Source organism: Lycium ferocissimum, chromosome 5, assembly GCF_029784015.1.
Source record: "Lycium ferocissimum isolate CSIRO_LF1 chromosome 5, AGI_CSIRO_Lferr_CH_V1, whole genome shotgun sequence".
NCBI lineage: Eukaryota > Viridiplantae > Streptophyta > Magnoliopsida > Solanales > Solanaceae > Lycium > Lycium ferocissimum.
The window spans coordinates 73,101,724-73,122,006 of record NC_081346.1 but is presented as its reverse complement, the minus strand read 5'-3'; the positions used below and the strand labels follow the sequence as shown (position 1 = coordinate 73,122,006).

At 35.3% G+C, this 20,283-nt stretch overlaps 3 protein-coding genes across 3 annotated transcripts; all 3 read left to right on the top strand.

The window, feature by feature from the left end:
* Positions 1-22: 22 nt before the first annotated feature.
* LOC132057376 (peptidyl-prolyl cis-trans isomerase FKBP16-4, chloroplastic) lies at positions 23-7,063 on the top strand. The gene is made up of 10 exons (XM_059449958.1): positions 23-183; positions 735-881; positions 1,645-1,700; positions 1,797-1,852; positions 2,552-2,609; positions 2,913-2,987; positions 3,806-3,895; positions 5,263-5,340; positions 6,722-6,762; positions 6,870-7,063. Exons 1-10 carry the CDS (start codon positions 111-113, stop codon positions 6,895-6,897), a joined length of 702 nt encoding a protein of 233 aa, XP_059305941.1. The 5' UTR covers positions 23-110; the 3' UTR covers positions 6,898-7,063.
* A 238-nt stretch (positions 7,064-7,301) lies between these two features.
* On the top strand, positions 7,302-10,656 carry LOC132057375 (wall-associated receptor kinase-like 20). Its single transcript, XM_059449957.1, has 2 exons — positions 7,302-9,293; positions 9,647-10,656. Exons 1-2 carry the CDS (start codon positions 8,110-8,112, stop codon positions 10,368-10,370), a joined length of 1,908 nt encoding a protein of 635 aa, XP_059305940.1. The 5' UTR covers positions 7,302-8,109; the 3' UTR covers positions 10,371-10,656.
* A 3,095-nt stretch (positions 10,657-13,751) lies between these two features.
* Positions 13,752-20,229, top strand: LOC132058011 (uncharacterized). Its single transcript, XM_059450580.1, has 8 exons — positions 13,752-13,890; positions 14,906-15,022; positions 15,937-16,004; positions 17,980-18,192; positions 18,344-18,353; positions 18,503-18,586; positions 19,638-19,784; positions 19,865-20,229. The coding sequence occupies exons 2-8, from the start codon at positions 14,948-14,950 to the stop codon at positions 19,889-19,891; spliced, it is 624 nt and encodes a 207-aa protein (XP_059306563.1). The 5' UTR covers positions 13,752-13,890; positions 14,906-14,947; the 3' UTR covers positions 19,892-20,229.
* The last annotated feature ends 54 nt before the right edge of the window (positions 20,230-20,283 follow it).

The window sequence follows — 20,283 nt, the reverse complement described above, 5'->3', positions numbered from 1 at the left end:
TTATTTTCCCTCTTCATCTTCAAACTAAAAAATGACAAGACATACCCAAAGTTTTGTCTTAACTAATTTATTCACCACTTCCTCATACTTTCAAGACTCTTTCCTCTTCAATGGATCTTCTCCTCTATCATCCCCTCAAATCCACCCCTTTTCTCCACTCTCTCCCCTCAACTTCCTCATCAAGTAACTCTCTCTCTCTCACACACACACAAAAAAAAAAAAAAAAAAAAAATGAAAAGATTACAAATTGAAACTAAAGTTTGAATCTTGAACTTACATGAAACATACCCATGTTATTAATTGACCCATGTTTATTAGTTGAAGTTATAGTTTGATTCTTTAACTTGCAGGAAATAGACCCATGTTTATTAGTTGAAGCTAAAGTTTGATTCTTGAACTTGTAGGAAACAGACCCATGTTATTAGTTGAAGCTAAAGTTTGATTCTTTAACTTGCATGAAACAGACCCATTTTTATTAATTGAAGCTAAAGTTTGAGTCTTTAACTTACAGGAAATAGACCTTTTTTTTTTTTTTTAATTAATTAATGATAAAGTTTGAATTTTTTAACTTGCAGGAAATAGACCTGTGTTATTAGTTGAAGCTAAAGTTTGAATATTTAACTTGCAGGAAACACACCTATGTTGTTATTTGAAGCTAAAGTTTGATTCTTGAATTTAGTAGAAACACATCCATGTTATAAATTTAAGCTAAAGTTTGAATCTTGAACTTACAGGAAATAGACCCTTTCCCACAAAATGGAGTAAAACAGCTTTACCTTGTGTTTGCTCATCAAAATCATCATCTTTGGATGTTCCAGAAAAAATTCTCTCTCAGCAGAATGAAGGAAGAAGGGCAATTATGGGGTCTTTTATTATAGCTTGTAAGTCTCTTCATTTTCTATTTCTTGCTTTTCAGTCTATACATTTCCTCAATTTAAAGCACATTGAGCAGTAGAGAATAGAATTTTCTTGAAATTTATTGCTAATCATCATGTGTAGATGTTAATATAACCCATAGATAAATAAAACTTGTTAACATTGTCAAAAAAAAAACTTGTAATAGTAGCTCGTAAAAGGAACCCTCCATCTTACCCAGTACCTGTACTGGTGTGAGGAAGCACGTATGTGGAATTAGTCGAGGTGTGGACAAGCTGGCCGGACACTACAACTTTTTAAAAAGGATTTTTACACTGTGTAGCCGCCCACCAAAATAATAGCCAGCAAATTAATATTCAAAATGCATACATATCTTATACATAATTAATGTATATTTTTTGTATATTGGCTAGCAACTGGCCCTCGCTCTATAATAGAATTAATTGTTCTTAGCCCGAGTAGCCAAATGTGTAAAAATCCCTTTAAAAATAGAAAAAGAAAGCTCCATCCTTTCCCCTTCTTGTCATTTTAATACTTTTTCATTCTAGTATTGTGTAATGTGTTAATTCGTATTTTATTGAATGACATTTTCATTCAAAGTATTGGTAGTTGTTACTGTTACATTTTTTTTTTTTTTTCAAGATTCAATTTTTTTGATATATTGTTACTTATTTCACACCTTCTTGAGGTGCGGCCCTTCCCCGGACCCTACGTGAACACGGGCTGCCCTTTTTAATTATTACTTATTTGATATCTTTCACTGTTCAGCTGCTGCTTTTTGTCTTTGTGATGTGGCTGGAGCTACTAGCACAAGTAGAAGAGCTGTAAGAATAAATTCTATCAGCCTTATATGGTGTTGAGAATCTCCTCTTCTGTATTTATGGATTTTCTAATTTTTTTGTGTATTTTCCTGGCTGCAGCTTAGAGGAGCAAAAATACCAGAGAGCGAATACACAACCCTTCCTAATGGTCTAAAGTTAGTAGTACATGTTTTCCCCACGTTTCGATTTCCTTTTACACTTGATTATTACACAGATTTTAATATCCCTTGGACTTGCAACAAGATTAATATAGCTAACTCGAGTCTAAGGATGCAATATCTTAGTTCAAAATATAATGTACACATTTGACATGCCTAGACATTGTGATTTTCCTATTTTCTATCCATGTGCATCTAATTGCCTGCCTAACCACCCCCCCTTCCACCCACACACACACAAATGAGGAAAAGAAACATGTATTTTCATCCATTTAGGGTGTGTTTGGTATGAAGGAAAATGTTTTCCTGGAAAACAAGTAAGTTTCTTACATATTTTCTAGTGTTTGGTAAGTAAGTAAAAAATATTATTCCAAGAGCATTTATATGTGATCTAGCAATACATTATGGGGTGGGGAGTGGGGTTCAGTGTTGGGGTTGGGGGCATTGGGTGGGTGAGGAGGAGACAATGAACTTGAACTGTCACTTGTGGAATTTATTTTCCCCACTTCCATTACATTTTTAAGGAACTTGTTTTCTTCGAGAAAATGTTTTCCAAAACATTTTGACCAAGCGAACATGGGAAAATTGGAAAATACCAAAGACACACTTAATTTAACTCTAGAAGCGGTAGTGAATTGTGCCTCTTCTTTCTTATTTGTGGTTTATTCACTTCATTCTTCGGTGTAAATCTCTCAGGTACTATGATTTGAAGGTCGGAACTGGAGCTGAAGCCGTGAAGGGATCTAGAGTTGCAGTACGGTTGTGCCAAAGTTGAATTGAGTATCTAAGTACAATGTTTGATTCATCTCTAAGAACATACATGTATAAGAAAAATATGCCTAACATCACATTATTAATAATCCACCATCACGCACATTGTATAGGCAAAATGTACCTTAGATTTTGAATCTTTTATTATATATTTGAAAATGTAATGCATGTAGTCTCACTGTGCTTTGCAGTTTCTTAGTTCGTACTCTAGTATAATATACTTGTCAGAAATCTAGATTTCCAGATTGCTTCTTAAAATCTGAACTGTATTATGTCATAATTGTAGGTCCACTATGTTGCTAAATGGAGGAACATCACATTCATGACAAGTAGACAAGGAATGGGAGTTGGTGGTGGAACAGTAAAACTCATCTGCCTTATTTCTTTCAGCCTGTATTCAGAATTTGTATGGCAAATATCAGATACAAGTTTCAAGTGTGGAAAGTGGAAACCTGTTACATGTAAAACAATGAATATTATTGCATGACTAGTCAAGGTGAACCTTGAAAAACAAGCAATTAATCCCTCCGTCCCAATTTATGTGAAGGTACTTGATTGGACACAGAGTTTAAAAGAAAAATGAAGACTTTTGGAACTTGTGGTCTAAAATAAACCATACAAATTTATGTTGCTATAAATCATTTCATTAAGGGTAAGTTTGCAAGTTTGAAGTTAAATTATTACTAGATTTAGAAAGATGTCATTCTTTTTGGGACTAACTAAAAAAGGAAAAGGTGTCACATAAATTGGGACTGAGGGAGTAGTACATTAGAAACTTATGAACCTTCATTTGAAGTATTTTTTATAAAACTGAGCGATAGTTGTGTTTTTACATTGCCATTCACTTTATTAGTAGATTCGTGTTGTTTCAATACTTCAGGACAATGCCAATGTAATCTTTCCAGTTCATGTTTACTTTCTAGTCCTTGACTGGACATGTTGTCAATTATCATAATCCGGTTCTAAATGATTCCTACTCTGGGAGGAACCGTTTCATAAAGAACTACAAATTTCTAATTACATTGAGTAAATCGAGGGCCAAAAGTAGATTGCCTTTTTTACAATGCCAAGTTTTGGAGTCTTCTGAACATCTATTGTATGTGAAGTTGTGTGACTTACTTTTTTTTTTTTTTTGAGATATTATCATGTTTCTTATTCCAATATTCTCTACTTCCTCAGCCTTATGGATTTGACGTTGGTCAATCAGAGAGGGGAAACGTCCTTAAAGGATTAGATCTCGGTGTTCAAGGGATGCGAGTAGGAGGACAGGTGAGACAATTAGCTTAATTGTACTTCCATCACATTCAGGCTATTTCTCATTTGGACTGCATACCTTCTAATGAGTTCCCTGAGGAGAGGAATGTGTTAAAAATTGATTCTTGTATATATATATATATATATTTTTTTTTTCTCCTTAATTTGAAGAGTCGGCTTGATGCCCCGTCCATATTGGTGCAGCAAATTGCCCTCCGACAACCGACTCCCTGCTCTAATAGTGTGATCAATATTCAACCGCTAAAGTTTTTTAAGCTTTTCAGTGTTAGCTTCCTCAATATGAAATAATGGAAAAATTTGAAATGAAAATCCAACAGTTATTGCTGAAGTCAGATCTAAAGAAGAAGAAGAAATTAAATAGGATAGCTCAAAATGAAATAGTGATGCAGGACTGCTATCTAATAAAAAGATATCAGACAAAATGAAATTGAAGTTCCATAGAGCGGTTCTAAGATGAGTAATGTTTTATAGCGTGAATGTTGGGCTCATAAGGAGCACCATATTCTCAAGATGGGTGCCCTTGAAATGTAGATGCTAAAATTGGATGTGCAATCATACAAGATTAGAAATTATCAAATCTGACAAATTTGCACAAGTAGCATATATGAAGATAACCTTGCCTAAGATGGTTTGACTATGTCCTACAGAGACCTAAATGCGTAGATCCATAGGTGCTAAAAGGAGAAGTGGTAGACCTAAAAACAGCATTGGAAGTTGACTCAAGAGGCCTGCAATCTCTAGGATTTAGTGCAGACTTAACTAAGAACTAAACATGATAAAAGAAGATCAAGATGTATATAGGTAATGTCAATTAATTGAAAATAAGGTTTAGTTGTTATTGTTACACTCACATTAGGTTTGGTTTTCGTGTGAGATTTTCTAATCTAAATAGAGACTTATATATCAATATAAGAATAAATGTGAGATTTAGAGAACCTCTAGTTTTAGAGAAACTCTATTTGCCTTAAAAGAGAAACTATTTAATGTATTGAAATGTAATGTGCCCGAATAGAGCAAATATGGATATAGAGGATTCATATAGCTGACCCTAACTAGTTCGGAATTGCGGCATAATTGATTGAAAGTATAATTGTGGTCAAATTAATGAGATCATCGTGCCCTTGATACTCAATGCACAAAGAATTTCTAAGTATATGTAGAATTTATTATCGGAATGTCCTTAAGGTTCTAATTTTTTTCCCTGAGCTTAGAATGCTGGACCACAACTACTTGGTCATAACTCAGTGTGTGAGCCTTTCTGACCATGAAATTTAACTTACCATAGTTGCATCAATAATGTCGGATTAATTACTTTACATGGAGGCGATAAACATTTGAAATGAAAATATTTTTTTTTGCAGCGCTTGCTCATAGTTCCTCCCGAACTAGCTTATGGGAAAAAAGGCGTGCAGGAAATTCCTCCAAATGCAACAATTGAGGTATCATTTTATTGTCGCCTTCATGTGTTTATACTAAAATTCCAAGAAAGACCACTCCTGTTTATCAAATAGTTTCTGAAAACCATTTGGATTCAACTGTTTTTGCGCCTATTATGGTCTACTTAACCTTTTAGTTGGTCTGCGGAATGCATCTAAATACGTTTTCACTAGAAAAGATCATCGTTATCACTCTTATAGTATAGTAATACTATCAGAATCATCAAATATGTGGCTAGCAGAAAACCTTTCTAATGGGAGTCTCTTCACCGTGAACTAGAGGGTTGCGCTGATAGAAAATTCTTGTTGGCATCTAACCGATGCAGAACATTTTTATCAACAGAAAAACGTATTCTGCACGTATGGAATTTTAACTTTCTTGGGAAAAAGTATGTGTGTGAAAAAGTTTCTTTCTACATCAACATCATAAAATGGCCATTTAGGCAGAGTCAGAGCCAAAAATTCAACTTTATGGGTTCTGGATTTAGAACAATGGCTTCAAATGGTAAGAAATGGGTTCTAAGTTTAATATTTGTACATATTTAATGAATTTCTCAACACAAATACACTGTTTTGAGTAAAAGCTACTGGGTTCGGCCGAACCCGTATCCAGGTTCTATTTCTGCCCCTGCATGTAGGATGAAAGTGTGAACCTCCGAAAACAAAGATAACATAATCTTTAAATTATTCTTTGCTATGTGGTCACTCTAGGTAGCTTTGTTCTTTGTGAAAAAAGAAAAAGAATGTTCCAGAAGAAATTTCATATGAAAATGGAATAAGTTCCCATAAAAAGTAGAACATCATACCTCTAGGATATTCCATTTTAAAAAAATCACTTTACCAGAATTCGCCACCAATATTCGGCTAGGTATCAGTCAGGTATCCTAAAAAGATTTGGGACACACAGGTGAAAACAAAAATTTGAAGTGTTAAGTGCACTGACGGTGAGCATCTATGCATAACCTGGACAACGTCAGGACACGTTCGTTTCAAGGTTCTCAACTGGAAGCATAGTGCTATTTATGCAATGATTTTCAACTTTTCGCACCAAAAGATCAATTTCTTAAATGCTTATCCTTTTTTCTTTTATAACCCAGAAATTCTCGAGGGCCAGTGGTGCATGGTTCTAAACTCAGTGGATAATGGACCCACCCCCTACCCTTATCCACTTAAATACTAGGCTTTTATTTGCGATAGGATTCGAGAACCCGTGCTCGTGGCACACACACACACAAAAAAAAAAATCAATTTTGTGCCACGCCATTTGCAAGTTTTATCTCTCATAATCTTCTTATTCTCTAAACGGACATTATTATCTGTAATGTTATTATACTGTCGTTGTATCTTTATTACTTCTCTCACCCACTGATTTTTTAATCTACAGATGGATATTGAACTGCTGTCTATTAAACAAAGCCCATTCGGGTGAGTAGTCAGGCTTTTAGAACAATCAAAAACTTATGGACTTATTTCTTTTATTGAACTTCATTATCCTCAGCATCTGATGTATTTATCTTCTTTTCTTGGTGCAGAACTCCTGTAAAAGTTGTTGAAGGATAGCCACAGTGTTCACATACTTCATGTTATATTGATTTGTCACCTGCAAAAGCGCTCAGCCTATTGTATAAATTTTCAGAATACTAAGAGCTCTGCTTCTGATTTGGTATTTTACCAGGAAATTGTCGTTAAAAATGTTAGTATTGTATAGTTCAAACTCATTCTCACATCATGAGCTTGCTCAAAAATAACCCCAAAGAAATGCCAGTGAGAAAATTCTGATACAAATAATTGAATCAACCAGGACTGAACACATATGCTTTCCTGGTTACCAGAGATACAAATAATATAAAGAATATTAAGACTTTTTTCAGTACAAATTCAGCTTGTAGAAGTCATTTAAGTGTCAAATTTCACTATCTTGGACAAAATTCTTTGCTTCTCATTGTCTGGATTATGACATCGATTAGTGTCTGCCAAGATGGCTTATACTTGTCACTATAGCTTGCTGTTTTCTGTCTTTATACATATTAGTTATTGTTGAGAATATAATCAAGTAAATAAAGTTTCTTTCTCTCTAACAGCTTAAACTTTTAGATGAGATGGTCATACACTTTAATATTGTATCAGAGCAGGCAGAGGTCTTGGGATTGAATCTCATTGCCACTCATTATCTAAAAGAGTGTCCAAGTGATTGGCCCAAAAAAAAAAAAAAAAAAAAAAAAAAGAATCAGCCGCACATGAGGTGGGGGGGGGGGGGTGTTGAGAATATAAAATAAATAAGTGTTCCCTCTCTAACGGCTTAAGCTTTTGGATGAGATGGTCACACACTTTAAACAATTACTGAATTTTATATTGGTATAGTCCTTCACATTCTTCTTGCAGGCTGCATTATTATACAATGATGAAGTAATAGTGGACTGCTGCACATGCATATTTCTTGATAACTTGCAAATTATTTATGTGGAACTGAAATCATCCTTAGAATTTATTTCTCCTTCTTTAGGCAAGTTCTTTCTTTAATAAGATTAGAGACCTCATTCCAGGCAAGTGCTAATCAAATTTCAGATATGATATAGATATTCTGTCCTTTGTCACTTTTCAGATAAGAATCCTTTGTCCAATGATTGCCAAATCTTTTTGTTCAACTAGATTCTTTAAACTACCTTTTTTCCATTTTTCATTCGCCCACTTTATTCTCTTTCCTTTCCTATATTTACCCACTATAGAAATCATTTCTACCATAATCTTTTCAACTTCTTTGCTCTCATAAAAATGACCATGACTATATTTTACATGAGGAAAACTAACCTCTATGTATTACTGTTACTCCACTTCTTTCATTACTCTTATTCCCAAAAGACATGTCCAAACTGTGGTTCGCTACAAGTTCCGTATCCCTTAAGCACAAATCCCGAGTGTGGCAACCGTGACTATACTATCCGTTGTGATCCTCACTCTCACAGGCTCTATCTCGATACCCTTAACGGAAGCTCTTATGTTATTTTAAGGATTATGGCCTCATTCAATCGTATGGTGGTTCAACCATCACCCTGGCTGCCTGGTACTTGTGTTACACAAGACATGCCTGTGAGCGAGGGACTTTGGTTGAACCAGAGTCGTCCATTTAACGTTACTTCTTCTAACACTATCTTCTTATTTAATTGTTCTCCTCGGCTTCTGGTGTCTCCTTTAAATTGCACACCTTCTAGCTTGTGCCATAAATATCTGCAGAGCTCTGGACATGTTGATGCTAAAAGGGAACTTCAATGTGCAAGTGGTGTTAATCCATGTTGCACTTTTATTGCTGGAGGTATGCCTTCGGCGTACAAGATACGCCTTCATACTTCGGGGTGCAGAGCGTTTAAAAGCGTTCTGCACTTGGATGCTAAGAAACCATCTAACGAATGGGATGAGGGGTTGGAAATTCAATGGTCTCCCCCACCTGAGCCACACTGTAGATCACAATCTGATTGCTCTGGAGCATCTACATGTTCGCCTTCCAGTAAAAATGGCATCTTCCGCTGTTTTTGCAAAAGTGACCACTATTGGAACCAAAGCTTAGGAACTTGCATGAAGAAGAAACACTCTGGTTTTGTGTTAAAGATATCTATTGGAATTGCCTTGTTTATGTCTTTTTCTGTTGCGGTGCTTGCCTTTACTTTGAGAAAATCAGGAAGATTTTCAGCTCGGGCCAGGCTTGCCAAGGCAAGAGAAGACATTCTAAAATCGAACAATGGTGGAAAATCTGCCAGGATGTTTTGTCTTAAGGAGATAAAGAAGGCTACAAACGGATTCTCAAACGACAGAATCCTGGGCCGCGGTGGTTGTGGAGAAGTTTATAAGGGCGAGCTTCGCGATGGAACCATTGTAGCTGTAAAGTTAGCAAAAGTGGGAAATGTGAAGAGCACTCAACAAGTACTCAATGAAGTAGGGATACTTTCTCAAGTCAATCACAGGTAGGGTGTCAAATGGGCTGGTTGAGCTGGAATGGGTCATAACCCAACCCACCCCACCCCCCACCCCCCCCCCCCCCCAATTTTTACTAAATTTAAGTTTCTCTGTTTGTTCTTTTACAATTTTTTAAGACCTAATAATAAAACTATTTTATCTTTATTATGGTTATAGATAACATATCAAATAAAAAAATGTTTTTTTAGAAATATTTTGATAAGATTTCTCATGGATCAATTTGGACTACATATTTGGGCTGAAACGTGCTGGGCTGAGCTAATAAATGGGCGGGTCAAACTTAAGCGGGTAGGGCGGATCATTTTCTTATGGGCTAATTTTGCTACCCCTACATTCACAGGAACCTGGTCAAGCTTTTGGGGTGCTGTGTAGAAGCTGAACAGCCTCTGATGGTTTACGAGTACATTTCCAACGGAACGCTCCATGATCATCTGCATGGTAAGTACTCTACCTTTCTTGGCTGGAAAACAAGGTTGAAAATTGCTTCACAAACTGCAGAAGCATTGGCTTATCTTCACTCGGCCGCTTACCCTCCCATCTACCACAGAGATGTCAAATCTACAAACATACTTCTTGATAATGAATTCAATGCCAAAGTTTCCGACTTTGGTCTATCAAGATTGGCTTGTCCAGGGTTGAGCCACGTGTCCACTTGTGCTCAGGGGACATTAGGGTACTTGGACCCTGAATATTTTCGCAACTACCAGCTAACTGATAAAAGTGATGTTTACAGCTTCGGGGTTGTGTTACTAGAACTTCTTACTTCTCAGAAGGCAGTTGACTTCTCGCGAAACGAAGATAATGTCAACTTGGTTGTTTATGTTACTCAACAAGAAAACCGTGGTTCGGTTACGGAAGTAGTGGACAGGCACTTGCTTGGCGAGGAGCCTTTGAGTAATGTAATGAGTGGTGTGAACGCGTTCTTGGCGCTTGCACTCGCGTGTTTAAGAGAAACGAAGGCGGAGAGACCATGCATGAAAGATGTTGTTCAGCAACTTCACGGCATAAGTGAAACAGTTGATCAAGCAGAGGCTTCAGACGAAGTTAGTTATGGTATCATGTGAATTAAGTATCATCCTAGAGAAAACAAGATGTCATCTATGTTGCTCGGACCCTCGAAAATGTTCTTTGCACCCATGTCAGATCCTAAAAAAATGCATATCTTTTGAAGGATCCAGCACATACCTTCCGGTATTTTTGAAAAGTCCGAGCAACATAAATTGTGTCATTGTTCTTGATCTTTGAATATTCAAATTACTTTAAAGATGAATGTGTAAAAGGCATGGATCTTTTTTATTGTACTGAAAATCATGCATGGAAAGATATAAAGGAGGTTTGATGTTGGAATCAGGTGCTTTTTTTGTTTTGCTTCCCACTTGGTATTCGGTAATCGCATTGAAGCCTCGACTATTCTAGATTTGAGCCGTGAAAGGTCCATTAAAGGGGGACGTGATCCCTACCCCCAAGATTTTTCTATTCCCAAGCTTAAACCTGCGACCTATATATGATTAAGAGTGGAGGGATCCTATCTATTCCACCGCAACTTTTGATGGATCAGATGCCTTACTTTGTCCAAAAAGCATGAACGATAAAGAAGTCATGGATTTCAATTATGTGGCAGATGTGAAATTCTGATAGAATTTAGTATATTTGTTTTCATGCACTTTACAAAAAAGTAAATCAGCTTTGGAGAATGGGCAAAGCATATTGCACAGGAATTTCCAACATCAAATTTTAAGTTTCTGTCTCTTGGCATATTGGCAATCATAAATTAAGTGGAAATTTGGTTAATTATTGCCACTTTAGTGAATATACAAACCTTTGCTGCTTTCTTGAAATGGTCTGCCAATTTTCATTTTTTATCAGAGAATATAATTGACCTACTATTGGGAAAATCAATCCTGCAAATTAATTGCAGATCCAACACAAATTATCAAAGTATTAACAAAAGGAGACTATATCATATTTCAAATAGTAAAGTTATTTTACTTTAAGATATTCTAAAAAAAGAACTCGTCAACTCATGATAAACGGTGTAACCATTTCATTTAAAAGTTAATGCTATCAAAGAGCGCATTTTTATTCACTTATTATGTTTTCAACACGTGGCCTCACATGAAGACTTGATTTTGTTTCACGGGCCAAACACATGATTCCTTTTTTCTTTTTGATCGTGGATTGCAGTGAGACTTGAATGCTCTGCTGCCACGTTAAGAAAATGAACATCGAGCCTAATTCAACCACAAAAACTAGCTCAATTAATCTTATTTTCAGCTGATGTTATACTATGTAATGAGATTGTGAGTAGGTGCCATTTCATTTTATTACTTTTAGCTCATCCAAGAAAATAATTTAAGAATACAAACTTAATTGTCCAATTACTAGTATTACTCATCTATAAATACCAACTTAAGTGCTCCATAGGAGAAGGAGAACATGGATGCATATTTTAGTTTCTTTCGTTTTTCCCTAGTGGAAACAGATTTTTAGGCGTAGGAAATTTCACATTTTTCGAGAAACGAGATTCATCATAATATTTTAAATCTTGAAGTCAACTGCGTAACATTTTAACTTCTATTTTAGTACTCGGGGTCCATCTCAAAATATTTGTCGTCCTTACTAAAAATACTTATGTCATAATATTTGTCGTTTTGTTTACTCAAGATAAAATTAAGTAGCTTTTTTCCATTTTACCCTTCTATTAATTACATCAATTGGCTGATTTTGTGAGTGCACATACCAACATTTAAGAGGTTTCATCATTAATAGAGTAAATATTTATTGAGAAGAGAGAACATGATGAAATATGTTAAGAGGATAAAATAGTCAAAATACTACTCTTATAAATGCTCTCTTAATGAGTGTGCAAATGAAAAAATACGACAAATATTTTGAGACAAGAGATATTTTAGCAAGATTATATATTCTTCTTTTACATTTTTATGGGCTTTTGGGTGGATTCTCAATTTGAGAGGACCACAAGTCCACAAACTGCAAACACTTGTCGAAATTCTAATGGTAGAAAATCATTGCATCCAATTGTCATATGACACGTAGTCACTCGTTCCTTATTAAAGAATATTTGAAATGATATAAATATTCATCATAACAATTTGACAAACAATAAAAGGCATTCATAAGAAGTGGTTGGAAAACAAGGCATACGCTTTTTAGAATGGTCATAAACAAAAAGCAAATAAATTTAGCTTAAGTGGTATAATCATGATTTGGTTTTGCTTAAATATAGTGGCCACCATTACTTAATACTACTATATTTTATGGTTAATGTGCTATTGTTGTTTTAATTAATAAAAACTATCTAAAATGTCAATAAAGGATATGTTTGACTTATGCTAGAATAGTGTTATCTAAATATTAAACAGTTCATTTTTTTTTTCTTTTTAGGAAAGAAGATTGCTAGTCGAATTATTAAACTATTAATATTACACTGAAAAGGGGTTAAAAGAAATATGAACAAATGACAATATAACTAATCATGCCATCTTATAGAGTTGGATTTGTTTTATTCTAAGAATGTGTAATTTAGATGATGAAAATAAATGTAATTGCATTTTCTTATCTTTTAAAACAAGGATAAATGTACTATTGGTTTCTCATTTATTCATAAATTCTAATATTGGTCATGTAATATTTGGCTGAGCACATCTGACCTTTGTTTACTAAAATATGTTTGTTTTTTCATTTTACATAGGAAATATGTAATGTTTAGAGTGTTTTTTAGAACTATACCACATAAGTGTACCAATTTATCATAATACATCGATAACTGAATGGTTGAACACTTAACAATTTGTTAAACTTATGACTATTCACGGTTTAAGGGATCAATAGTGCTAAACATCAACTAATTGAATGACAAATGTGCTTAAATAGATACTATAAGGATTAAAATTGAATTATATCAATATCTTAAGGGACCAAAGGTGCTAGTATCCCTTTAAAATATGTTAAAATTTTCGAAATGAATACTTCTATAAACTCGGCCTTTTCCCGGATCCTATTAATGCGCGACGCTTTGTGCACCGAGCCGCCCAATACTTCTCTAAATTTTATTTTTGCGTGGATTACCCTTCAAAGGCGCTAGTCTTTAATTTTTTGCCCTCAAATTCTTCGGTCTTTAATTTTTGTTCTTCGCTTAAAACGATGTGGTAGAAAATATCTTTTGAGGTTCCGGGTTCGAACTCATTTTCGATAAAAAAAAAAAAAAAAAATATCACAAGCAATGAAAGGGCAAAAATTAAAAACCAGCAATTTGAGGGGCAAAAATTAAGACGACCCCCTGAATAAGGACAATTGGGCAAATTGTCCTTCTCTAAACTAATTGGGTCTTATTGCCTCTTCCTTAAACTTACAAGGTCCAGGTAAAAATATCACCCAGCTCCTTGTAATTACCGGATATTTTAAATTTAAACCCATTTTTAGTTTCAATTTGGCGGCTTTATTTTTTGGTATTTCAAAGAAACTCCCGCCAAAATTACTCAAATACAATTTGGGAAATAGAAATCAATTTACACTTCTACTTCTTGTTTAGGAACTACCCACCTCAATTCTGAGCCAAAAAAGGTTCGTAAATACAATTTCATGTTTTGTTTTAAGCAAGTTCTTGGTTTATGAATTATGCACTTTACATGTTTGATGAAATGCTTCAGTGAAAATCTGATTAGTGTTTGAATTGCATTATAATGTGCATTATCAAAGCGATAACTCCGTTGTAATCTTGTCAGTTAGAATACTCAACTTTCACTCGAGAGATAGCCGTTCATTTCTGGCCTGGGGGGTGAGGGGGGGGGCGGGGGGCGCATGGGCGGAGCCACCTTAGGCAAAGGGTGATCAGCTGCACACCCTTCGCTGAAAAATTATTAGCTATTATGAGTATATATTAATTTTGCACACCCGCCAAGTGAAAAAATTTCCCCCCGGGGAGCGGGCGGGCGCGGGGGGGGGGGGTTGTGGGGAGCTTAAATTAACTCCCTTTGTAGGTAAATTATACTATGTCGATAGTTTTTAATTTTATTTTTTATTTTTATTTTTTAGCATATATATAGCATATAAACTTTTTTTTAAGGAAATCCCCTTACTTGAATTCCTGGCTTTGCCACTGTTTTCCTGCAACGACGGAAAGTTAACTCTTTCCCATCCTTTATATGTTATAGGTCTTTTCTTCCTTTACTCTCTTCAGAAGGTCAACACAACAGTTCACCTGATTAACCGTAATTTTTACTTGTGTTTTCCCCTCTTTTCTCTCGATTTGCGTATAAGGTACCCTCCCAGACCCCACTTTGTGGGACTACATTGGGTATGTTGTTATTGTTGTTGTTGTAGATTTGAGTTTTACTGTGTCTAGATTAGAATTGTTCGTTTAAGAAAAACCATTAATTTCGTAATTGTTTAGAGAATTATATTCGATATTAATTGTATCGAGTATTCGAAAAAGTTGGAATCCTCTTATTTAGACTTCAGAAAAACTACTGATAGGAATTACAATTTAAGCAAATAGTTGGGTGAGTACGATTTCATTTTCCTATTTTAAGCAATTTATGGATTTACATGTTTGATGAAATGCTTCAGCGACTTACAGGGAAATTTTTGATTAGTGCGAGACGCGTTTGAATTGGAAGAAATGTACGGGAAGAAAGGGAGTGAATTAATTCAAGAATTTGCAGAGAGTGAACCTGGGCAGCTTGCAGCTTTTAATGTATGCTATTTACTCTATATTTGAGTCAGTACATGAATTCATTTTCTTGGTCGTGCTCCTTGTTACTAGAAATTAAATTACATGTAGTTTAATCATTATGCATTATTCAGATTTCATCTGGAAGACCCACCGAGGTAGAGTTTTGTTTTGGGCACAAGTACATAATCTTTTGAAGCTGATGAGATTAGGATACATTTTACTAGCTTTGTTGTGCATAGGTTGTAAAAATTTGATAGATTATAGGTGTTGACTCTCTGAGATTTGACATTATCGTCTTGCACCAATTGTTGTGAATACTAATATAAACATGAAGAACATCTTGCGTTTAGAATATATGGGTTCACACTGGAGGAATAAGATAACCGGGTAGATGTTTGTCATTATCATAAATGTTATAATCAGGGGCGGATGCAATTATTTAAATACGATTTCAACTGAACCCAGTGCTTTTGATGCGGAAGATAAATTTATGCGTGAATATCCATTAAAATTGCAACGAATAGTAGGTTTGAACCCATAACTTTAAAGAATACAAGGGTTCAATGCTAAGAATCTTAAAGGTTGAACCCATAAAGCTTAAATCCTGGATCTGCCTCTGATTATAGTACTGTTAGTGAGGTTTTCGTACATTTAAAATGTAGATCTTGTTATTAAACTATACATTTATTCTTCTCGTTAAAGAGACTTTATTTTAAAATGACTCTTTATTAGAAAATGACTGATCATGAGTGTTTCTTACATTAAGATAAAGTTGATGTTCTGCAGGGTCAATTTCTTAGCTGCTACTTGAATCTTATATACAATTTGATTCATTATGTATTTTGGTCCAGTTTTCCTTCTTATTTTAGGCTGATATGGTTAATCATTTACTTAGAGTTTTATATGCTTACAGAACAATTACTTATTCTATGCAGACTGACCTAGTTACGCAAGTACTTGATGAATGTAACAGCCATTTCCTGCACCTCAATTCCTTGGTGAGGTATATTTGACACGTTCCTTGTGTTTTAGCGAGCTTTCGTTGTTTGTTATTCATCCCTTTAAGCTCTTATTTTTGTCTTTGCCTGTGTTGTTTCCTTTAAGTATTAACTCAACCCTATTTCCCTCCCCCAAACCATGTTGGGAATCTGATGGAATGTGTTAAGCACCTAAGAATTTTCAATTATACAATATAATGAACAGTCCTTGAAAGTTATGTTGCTTGGACTCTTCAAAAATATCGGTGGGTGTGTCGGACACTCCAAAAGTAGTGCATCTTTGGAGAATCCGACACGTGTGCGGCAGCGAAAGTGAAGAGTCTGCGCAACTTAGCTTGAAAGAGTTCCTTTTATGTAGTTTTTGTTTCTTATTTCACATGAAAAATGTAAGAGAGTTATTTATAATCTTCCTTATTATCTCAACAAATTCAGAAAAAAGAAAGAAAAAGTTCTCTGACTCATTGATGTTTTAACTCCAAACTATCTAAAGAACTAGAACTAAGAAAACCAACTAATGTGGAAGGAGAAAACAAAGGGATTGGGTCTAAAGAATCAAAAAGAAAAAAGGAAATAGTAGGAAGACAGTACTCTCTCTGTATCCCAGTTAAAATTGGTGTCCTTTCTTTATCTGTCTGTCTCAAGAAACTTAACCTCTACCTTGAAGATCAAGGATGGATCCTTGGAGAAATTTAAATGACAAACAAGAATTTAATTTATCCATCTTACCAATCTAAATGATGGCCAAGATATGAGAAGCACAAGATTAAGATTATGAATAACCATCAATAATAAGCAAGAAGCAATTAAGAATCCAAACTACACATGAAGATCCATTACGGTCCTAGGAAAGAGGAATTAGTTCTTGCTAAAAACAAAGAACATCCTAACGAAAATCTTAAACATGAAAAGATAAAGCAAAAAAGGAAAGAAAGTAGAATTTAAACTTGTGAAATAGATCCAGCCCTCTTTTTTCCCTCCTGCAGTGCCATGTTCAGCCCTAAAAGGGTCTATTAATAGTTTTCACGGAAGAACACGTCTAAATACCAGTATTTTTTTAATAGCAACTTGGTGCCGTGCTCCTATTTGTCTGATGGAACCTACGTGCTATGGTCCAGCACCTAAGCACTGGAACCTCGAGGTTTGTGCCATGCCAACGCCTAGGCTCTAAGCTCTCGATTTCTGTGTCTGATAGCACCCAGGTGCTATCTCAGTACTTTCTGAAGCTTCCAACTTTGCTGCCCCTGGGCTAATTAAGTATTGAGCATTAGGTGCTTGTCCTCCCAACTCTCCGTCGGGAGTGTCTAAATGACGAAACATTTGATTTGTTGTACACTAGATTTCAAGGGATATATCACACTCCCAACTTATTATGGATTGGTCTTGGTTAGGAGTGGCAAACGGGCGGGTCAAAAATGGGTTATAATGACAGAAAAAATATCCGACACGTCCATATTTAATACGGATAAAAATGAGTTAATCGACGGATAATATGGATATCCATATTATCCATGATTTCAGGAATAGTGAGGTGAGAACTCAAGCTCAAAGCCAAGTAGACAAACTCATGGATAACTCATGAAAATAACAAGTAGACAAATGGGTATTGATAATATGGATATCCATTTTCAGTAAATATGCTGATATCCATATTTGATCCATTTTAAATGGTTGGTTATCCAACCCATATTTAATGGGTCGGATTGGATGGTTACTTATTTTTTTTTATCCATTTCACCAGCCCTAGTCTCGGTTAATTTCTGATATTGAGTCAAATCCAGCACATTGACAGCCTCATCTGCAAATATGTCAAAATAATTAAGAGAAATAAATTAAATGCTTTTAAGGTAAAAGTTAGTTTTATCTACATAAATTTACTTATTATTAGATGTTTCGTCATATTTATGCATGTGTATTCTTCTCTAAGTGCCAAATGGAGTACAACTTTGTTAGCAGACCTTATCCATCTTGAGTTTGACACAGGAAAATGAATGCAAGAACTCCCGCTGAAAGTTCAAGTGCAAACCGACCAACTCAAAATGGTGCAAGTTCAAATACCGAATCACCTGATGACAACGAGCCACCTGAGGCTGATACAAGTACAAATACGGAGCTCCCCAAAGATGATAATTACCATGGGCTGCTTATCCATCATCAGTCTCTCACTCGCAACAAACGCTGTCTGATGGCTTATGTGTGAGTAACAGTGAGCTTCAGAGTGTTTTTCCATTTTTTTTTTTATATTTTAGTTAGCTTCAGAGTTGTCCCTAAGAAAAAGTCATATATTCCTGATCTTGCTTGCATATCTTATGTTTGTTGTTGACTTTCCTTCGTGTTCCTCCTTTAGATATAATCGAGCATTATATTTATAAATATTCTTTTTTTTGGGATGGATCCCTTGAACGTGTCCTGCCCAGAATAGATCAATTAAATTAGTTACAAATATATGATTATTAATTAACATATTTTGAAAGAGTATTATTAAATAAATAATTTAATATCTTAGTATTTTTCAGAGAAAGAATATTTTAAAAATCATGCTGCAACTATCCAATCGTACATGTCAGCACTTGATCTTGATCTGGGAGTGGTAAAGTGTTCTTTTCTCATAACTCCTTATTTATGTCCTGATATATTGCTCAAAAAATATGGTGAATAGACTTTTACCTAGCAAGTACTACTATGCCTGAAATCGGAGAAAGTAATCGTTCTTCTAAGTTCCAATCAGGACATGGTTTCTGTACTCTTGGAACTCCCCAAGTAGTACTCTTGGAACTCCCCAAGTAGTATTATCTCCTAGAAGAAAATTTTGCATTGCCCTCCTTCGAAAAGGTTAATTGTTGTATTTGTGAATATTTGGGAGCAGCATTGTTATGTGCAATTACTAAATTTTGTTTTGGAAAGAGAGACATTCTATTGGTCATGACTTATTAATACTTGAATCCAAACAGAGCAGGAAAAAAGGATAACTGTCCATTAAACGTTGCATGTGATTCACTTCTAAATAGTTTCTTGTGCTTTTCTCTTTCGTTGTGTTGGTACAAAAACTTAGTGCCTGTTTTGTTTAGCTCATTAATCTCTGGTTTTATTAAGTATCAGTAAGCCTGAAAATTAACATATCTGAATCTAAAGTTATTTCTTGAAGTACTGTAACATTGAGGGATCCTGGCCCGACGATGCCCTCTGACAAGTATTTTTTTTAGCTCTAGGTGGGGTGCAAAAGGAGTTTTACCATCCATAGCATATCCACACATCTTTCCCCCTTGCACTCTCATCCATGCTGATGTGCCATCTAGGCAAGGGAAGGAAGCTTGGATTGGAGTGTAGATGGTAATCTGTTAGGAGGGTGGAAATTTTTTCCTTTTCTGTTTCTTTCTTTCGCAAGTAGGAAGTAGCAAATTTGCTCATTGCATACAACTTAAGTTTTGGATAATTCTATCAATCATTGGACTGGAACAAATAAAACAATAGATTGACAAGCACAAATATGACATTGTTCTTTCGTGTTTTTTTTTCTTCTTTTTCTTTCCTTGGCATGGTTGGTTGGGTGGGGGGTTGGATGTGGATGATTTGTGAATGTTCAGGGAAAGTGGGAAACTTCATTTCAAATGACTTAGTTTCCTTATGTTTGCTTTTCACAGGATATGGTGCCTCCGAAAGATCCCTATATCAAGGTGAGGGTCCTCGATGACATTGGTAATGTTGTCCTCAGCGACCAATTAGCCAACCTTGCTCGTCATGCAATTCTTTTCATTAGGCGAACCGATGCAGAGCAGTATATCTCTCAGGTGATTTTCCTATGCAACATACTATTGTGTTAGCAAATGCATCCACCTTTTTGTCATACTTCTTTTGGCTCTAATAACAGGGCTTAATGGAAGAACTCACGAGTTGATTCCAACGACTATGAGTTACAAAGCTGGTTCTGATTGTGCATTGCTTCTACACAATTCAGCTGTGTCAGGGCAACTGCTATCTGGAGGTTGAAGTTGAATGCTAGCTAGTTCAAAGAGTGCTAATCAAGTTTGAGAAGGCATTGGAGACATGGACGGAATTGTTGATTCATCAATCATCATCCATGTGTATACAAAAGAGTGTTTGTTGATTTTACTAGCATCTAAACCAGAAGTGGAATTGTTATCTAGACTTCAAAAAGTGTGTGGATTCTGAGAGAGCTTATTGCTCTTGGATGAAGAAAGACCTTCAAGTAAAACACAATTTACTTGTCCTGTATATTAAAAGTCTTCCCGGAAACATGATCAATATGAACAAAAAGGAGAGAATGCC

Bases quoted from the DNA above. Each gene is read 5' to 3' on its own strand.
- LOC132057376 (XM_059449958.1), top strand. From the start codon at position 111: ATGGATCTTCTCCTCTATCATCCCCTCAAATCCACCCCTTTTCTCCAC. The intron at 2,610-2,912 runs GTACGGTTGTGC...TCATAATTGTAG, and splicing joins TGAAGGGATCTAGAGTTGCA to GTCCACTATGTTGCTAAATG. The intron at 2,988-3,805 runs GTAAAACTCATC...CTACTTCCTCAG, and splicing joins TGGGAGTTGGTGGTGGAACA to CCTTATGGATTTGACGTTGG.
- LOC132058011 (XM_059450580.1), top strand. From the start codon at position 14,948: ATGTACGGGAAGAAAGGGAGTGAATTAATTCAAGAATTTGCAGAGAGT. The intron at 15,023-15,936 runs GTATGCTATTTA...TATTCTATGCAG, and splicing joins GGCAGCTTGCAGCTTTTAAT to ACTGACCTAGTTACGCAAGT. The intron at 19,785-19,864 runs GTGATTTTCCTA...CTCTAATAACAG, and splicing joins CAGAGCAGTATATCTCTCAG to GGCTTAATGGAAGAACTCAC.
- LOC132057375 (XM_059449957.1), top strand. From the start codon at position 8,110: ATGACCATGACTATATTTTACATGAGGAAAACTAACCTCTATGTATTA. The intron at 9,294-9,646 runs GTAGGGTGTCAA...CTACATTCACAG, and splicing joins CTTTCTCAAGTCAATCACAG to GAACCTGGTCAAGCTTTTGG.